This window comes from Pinus tabuliformis, chromosome 7 (assembly GCF_031772625.1).
Source record: "Pinus tabuliformis cultivar Carrire ecotype Pingquan chromosome 7, CPIR1, whole genome shotgun sequence".
NCBI classification, from domain to species: domain Eukaryota; kingdom Viridiplantae; phylum Streptophyta; class Pinopsida; order Pinales; family Pinaceae; genus Pinus; species Pinus tabuliformis.
In genome coordinates this window covers 1,602,594,601-1,602,600,879 of record NC_142293.1, presented here as the reverse complement: position 1 = coordinate 1,602,600,879, position 6,279 = coordinate 1,602,594,601, and the positions used below count along the sequence as shown (strand labels likewise).

Below are 6,279 nucleotides of genomic sequence, written 5' to 3'. Positions count from 1 at the left end.
CGCTGCATGTGGCATGCCTGTACTTCTCGATTCGACACCCGCATCCGGGGTTTCATTGTCCCTGAGAATGAGACTCTCACAATCCTGCTTGAGTTGATTGTTGGGAATGATGTTCAGGTTTCCCTCAAGGAAGGACTGATCTGAGTCTACCCCTATATTAGCTAGAAGATCGGCTATCTTATTGCCATCTCTTTTAGTGTGATGAAAAGAGATGGCATTATAGCTGCATATTTCCTCAGCCATGTAGCTGAGCCTGGCCTCCAATCTCCAGCTATTGGCTACCTTCCTGGCTTGTGACCCACTCTGAATGCGAGTGGCCATGTTTATGAGAATTTGGGAGTCTCCTTCCACAATCAACGGTTGAAGATTGTGTCGTCTAGCTGTAAGTAATCCTTGCCACATACCCTCCAGCTCTGCTGAGTTGTTGGTGTCCCAGCCTAGGTTGCCAAAGTAAATCTGTTGTAGGATTCCTTGGTGATCCCTGATGATGCCGCCAAATCCTGCAGTACCCGGATTACCTTTAGAAGCCCCATCAAAGTTGAGCTTGTATGAGTGCATGGGTGGAGCTTCCCATCTCCCATCTTCCCTGCCTTTGCAATTTGTTGTCTGCTGTGTAGTTAATTCCTGTGGCATTTGCAATCCCCAGTTGTTTAAGATATTTTTCTCATTGTCTTCAGTGGGGAGATCCTGTTGAGTCCAAGTCTTTAATAGCATGGTTTCTTGGATGTTGGCATGTACTCTGTTCCATATGTCCTCCTTATTCGAACTAAGGTTTTTGAATATGCGCCTATTCCTTTCCTTCCAAATGTTCCACAGCAAAATACCTGGAATTATGTTCCATAGGTGGTTGAGCAGTCCATTGTTGCAGGGGCTTTTCGGCCATTGCCGTATGGTTTTTATTATGCATCCCGCCTCTCTGCATCGTCTTTGACTTCTAAATTCCACCTTCTCCCAAATTTGAGTTGCAAGCGGACAAGTATCCAGTAGATGCTGCAAGGTTTCTTCATTCTGATGGCAGTTGTGGCATAACGAAGGTCCTTGGAAGTTGCGCTTCTGCAGTTTATCCCATGTAAGAATCTTTTTATGCCCCACCATCCAAAGAAAGTGAGTTATTTTGGGCCCTGTCTTGAAGCTCCATATTCTTGCCCAGAGAGGATCCGGGATGGTGGTGGTACCTTCTAAAAGGTTATAGGCTTCAGAAGTGGAGTAAGATCCTTTGGGAAGATAGCCCCATCTGAGTATGTCCTCACTATTGTTGTACCTGATGCTCCTCTTTTTTAATTCACTGTCAAGAGCTGCTGCTTCCTGGGTGTTGCTGGTGTTGGATATATGATTACTTGATTGCCATTTCCTGAAGCTTGTTCCCGAATCCGGACTCCAAAATTGATGAACTTTAGCTTGCTGCTGCTCTTGTTGACCTGGAATTAAGGTTGCTGGAAGAACAGCTGAGAGTTTAGGTAGCTGATTCCAAGCGTCGTTCCAGAATCTGGCACTATGTCCATTTCTTATTTCCCAGAAGCTGTGTTTCTGAACCAGCTGGTGATGAAGTTTTGCCGCATTCCAGATGAGTGAACCTGTGCTTGTAGGTGTAAATCTAATAAGCTCTGCTTGGGGCATGTTGTTGGTGTATTTGGCTATCCATACTTTGGCCCACGGTTTGTCCGATTTGTCAACCATTGCCACCAAATTTTGGCGGTCATGATGATGTTACTGTGTTCAGGATCTCGGATACCAATACCGCCTTTGTGCTTGGGTTTGCAGGCAGTGTCCCATTTAACAAGTGCCCACTTGCGGTTAGTGGCTGAACTTCCCCAAAGAAAGTTGCGCTGCAGGTTCCTAAGGCTTTTTAAAACCCACTTTGGAGCGATTAGGATGGAAAATAGATAGAGTGGCATGGCTTGAAGGATGGACTTTAGGAGCACAGCTCTGCTTGCCAGGTTAAGGGAGCGGTGTGTCCATAGGTTTAATTTGAATTCCAATTTTTCAATAAGCCCACGCCAAGCTGGTTGCTTTATTGCGGAAGCAGTGAGAGGCGCCCCTAGGTAAGTAGAGGGGAGAGTAGCAGATTGAAAACCCAATATGCGAGAGACAGCCCTTTTTACAGAGGGTGGGGTGTGGAAGAAGAAAATGTGGGATTTGGTATTATTGATTTGTGTTCCTGAGGCTCTAGAGAAGTCATTGAGCAAGGATTTCAGACAAGAGGCTTCTTGAGCAGAGGGGTAGCCATAAAGCATAGTGTCATCAACAAATTACTGATGGGAGGAGGCTGGGGTGTTATGAATAGAGATTCCCCGGAGTTGATTAGAATGCAGAGCCTGCTTGATATGCCTTCCTAAACCTTCTGCCATGATTACAAATAAGAAGGGGGATAAGGGATCCCCTTGCCTAATGCCCCTGGAGGGTTTAAAGGGGCGAGAGGGCAGCCCGTTGACAAGTATGGAGAAGTGGGAGGAGGAGATGAGGCTCATTATCCATCTTACCCAGGTGGCACTAAAGCCAAAGGCTCTCAGCATGCTCTGTATATAGGGCCAACTGAGTTTATCAAAGGATTTTGAGAGGTCGAGCTTGAGTAACATGCCCGCTTGTTTATCCAATTTAAGCGAGTGAATAATCTCATGGGAGAGAATTATACCGTCCATGATCTGCCTGCCCTCCACATAGCCAGACTGCTCCGGAGATATGATCTGAGGAAGAAGGGGCTTGAGTCGGTTGGCTATGACTTTGGAAATGACTTTGTAGAGAACATTGCAGAGGGCAATGGGCCTAAATTTGTCAGGGGTAGTGGGGTTCTCTTCTTTGGGAATGAGAGTAATGAAGGTGGAATTAAGAGAAGGTAACAGCCAACGAAGGGCCCTAGATTCTTCTACTATTTGCCAGATCTCTTCCTTAATCATATCCCAGAAAGCATGGAAAAAATTACTGGTAAAGCCATCAGGGCCAGGAGCCTTACCTTCTTTAAGCTGCGCCATTGCTTCATCCACTTCTTGGCTTAAAATAGGGCTCATGAGCAAGTCGTTTTGCTCATCTGTTATTATTCTGGGAATGTTGCCGGTGATTTTCTCAATAGCTACCCTGCGATCCATTATTGGCTCTTGGTGAACCTGTTGGAAGTGATTAAGGAGGATTTCCTCTATTTTTTCATGCTCCTCCTCTTTCCCTCCTTCCTGGTTTTTTATGAAGGAAATCTTGTTGTGCATTCTTCTTTGCACTGTGGTGTTATGAAAGAATTTGGTGTTGCGTTCCCCTTCTCTGAGCCATCTGATCCGCGATTTCTGTCTCCAATAGATTTCTTCTTGCTTCCTTCTTTCTTCTAGCTGATTGTGTATATGTTTTTCTTGTTCCAATGTTGCCTCTGTGTGCCCTGTGTTGATAACTGTCTGATGGAGAAGCTTGAGCTCCTGATTGAGTTGCTGTTGGGCTTCAAAAATGTTCCCAAAGGTCTCCCTATTCCAGCGTTTGAGATGGCCTTTTAAGTATTTTAACTTTTGTTGGAGTTGGAACATTTTGGTGCCTTCTGGAGGAACAAAGGAGGCCCAAACAGATTTGACGAAGTCCTTGAATGCCGGGTGAGATAGCCAAAAGCCTTCAAATCGAAATGGCTTCCTGGTGCTGTTCCCTGGCCGTTGCCATTGCAGGGCTATTGGCCAGTGGTCCGACCCTGAGTGAGCCAGGATCTCCGCAGTGAAATCCCCTCCAATGTGCACTGCGTTGTCCGAAATCAAAAATCGGTCCAGCTTGGAAGCAATCTGATGTTTCCCCTTTCTGTGATTGCTCCAAGTGTAAGTTCCATTACAGAAGGGCATGTCGATGAGAGAGGAGTTTAGTATGAAATCCTTGAAGTGTTCTACTTCAGGTTCCATTCTAGATCTTCCTCCTGTTTTATCCTCGATCTTGGTGATCATGTTGAAGTCCCCCGCAACAATCCAGAGTGGGTACTGTCTGTAGATATTAAGCTCCTCGATGGTGTCCAGAAGCGCTTTTTTACTGCCTCCATCCTGTGGGAAATAGACATTGGAAAGGTTTCCATGAACCTTTGTGCCTAGAATGTGAAAGGCAGCTTGTATGAGATGGTGTGAAGCATGGAAGTCAGTGAGCGCTATGGTTTGAGTGTTCCAGGCTATAGCAAGCCCTCCCGAAGCTCCGGTTGCGTCCACGGCCATTGAGTGGCAGCCTGGCCAGGCCTTTGAGAGTATTTGTCCCAGAGTTATGCTGTTGCATTTAGTTTCTTGGAAAAAACATATTTGCGGTTTCTCCATCTTGATCATGTTTTTGAGCATTCTGTATTTTGCTGGGCCGTTGAGCCCTCTAAGGTTCCAAGAGATGAGCTTCATTGATAACTGGGTTGAGAGGGACTGAAGTACTTCGTAAGCTGCGCATAGTGGCCTGAATCCACTAGGACTTTGCCAACCTCTATTGTTCGTTGAAGAACGGTTTTCCTTCCCCTTTTTTTGAAATCTTTTGGACGTAGTCTACCATCCCAGGTGCTTCCAGCTTGAATTCCTAGCTGATGTTGTTGGTAGACTTTGGAGATGACTATTTCTAACTTTTCTAAGTCAGTTGCAGCTATGGTTTCATAAGCTTCTTTCCTGCATGCCAACTCTAGCTCATTTATATCCAGACCTTGAAGGTCTACATTGTCGGCCTCTTCATCCATTATCTCAACAGCATTGGTGTCTTCCTGAGTGGTCTCTGAAATCTGGGTGTCCTTCAATCTCCCATCTATCTCCATATTCTTGGGGGTGTTCACAGGGTTCTCCTGGATCCTGGTTAATATGGTCGGGATGATAATGGGGGATTTCGAGTTGGGAGGGGGGCTGGAAGGGGGTGGGCGGCTTGAGGAGGATGGGAGATCTGATTTGCTGGGATTTTCCAGAGGCTGTTCTTCCGGAATGTCACTGAGGGTTTGAAAGCTATTCTTGGACGCTTGATCTTTGAAGTTACTCTGCTGAGACTTTTGCCCACTGGCATTTTTCCTGTTCGAACGCCTTCTGTTAGTAACTTTGGTGAACCCATCTTGGTTGGGCTTGGCTGCGGGGTTCTGAGATAGATCTGGGGCATTTAGAGGACAATCCCTAAATAAGTGCCCAAGAGCATGGCATCTTCTACACCGGAAGGGCACATGCTCATAGTCCAAGGGCTGAACCCATTCTTCATCCCAATGGGAGAGCGTTATCGACTCTGGTAGCGCTTCATTCAGCCTAATGAATACACAAATTCGTGCGTATGATATGAATCTGCGTGTTTTGGTTTCCTCAGCTGTTCTGATGTATTCTCCCACGCCATTTCCAATTCTCCGGAGGGAGTCTTCATCCCAATATTCATCAGGGAGTCCATATAGACGAATCCATACTGGTGCCCAGGTTAGGTCTTCCTTGTCTGGGTTGAATCTGGGCTTCCAGTCTCGCATGTACAGACCCGCTGCATTGAAGAAGTGTGGGCCTGTTCCTAGTACTCTGAGTTTGTCTTCAACACAGTAGAAAATGACTGTAAAAAAGCCCTTTGGTCCTAGTTGCAGCAGGACACCCCCTTTCGGTTTCCATTTGGCAGCTATCCATCCGTAAAGGGCTTTTTCCGTAGGCCAGAAGCCTATAAATTTCCCTATTATGGCGTGTTCCTTCATGAACTCAATTCTGGCATTTACCAGGTGACCTTGAAGTTCGATTCTTGGCCTTTCTGCAGCTACAGGTTTGCAGGTTGCTGAGGTCACTTTTGGCGTTTCCTCCTTGTCTTTTTTCCCTTTGTCTTGCGGTCTGATGCCCTGGCCATGCGGACTTTCCGATTTGTTGTTCTCCTGCTGCGTTGAACCATCTTTATTCAGTATCTCCCTGTTGAACGTTCTGAAGAGGAGGTCATTATTCTGCTCCTGCTGCATTGGGGAGGGCCCTGACGCCCCCCCCCTGCGTTGTCTCCATGGCACCTGACTGGCGCAGTACGCTGCTCTGTTCTCTCAGAGCCTAGAATAGGGATGACTGCAGGGTCTTTGTTCGGCTGTTTGCGCCGTCACGGGTTGCAGAGAAACCCTAGTCGTTTCTTGCAGAGCTCGCCGCTTCCGATCTCACAATCAATCCTTATCTCAACATTAGAATAGGTTTACATTCTAATTTTTAGGTTTAAACTTCCCAAAGTATAAAAATTAATAAATGAAAAAAAAAGGTTTCATCATTTTTTAATGGTAGCACATAGTTTCTATCCATAAATATTTCGCATGAGTAGAACTTGAACCCAATATCACCATTTGAATAAATTCCAAGCTTTCACCAATAACTACTCGCTAAGAAT

At 46.0% G+C, this 6,279-nt stretch overlaps 1 protein-coding gene across 1 annotated transcript; it reads right to left on the bottom strand.

Annotated features, from left to right (window-relative positions):
- Positions 1-2,249: 2,249 nt before the first annotated feature.
- LOC149254273 (uncharacterized) lies at positions 2,250-4,256 on the bottom strand. Its single transcript, XM_089454747.1, has 2 exons — positions 3,351-4,256; positions 2,250-3,101 (listed from the first exon to the last, which is right to left on the bottom strand). Exons 1-2 carry the CDS (start codon positions 4,254-4,256, stop codon positions 2,250-2,252), a joined length of 1,758 nt encoding a protein of 585 aa, XP_089310873.1.
- Between the last annotated feature and the right edge of the window lie 2,023 nt (positions 4,257-6,279).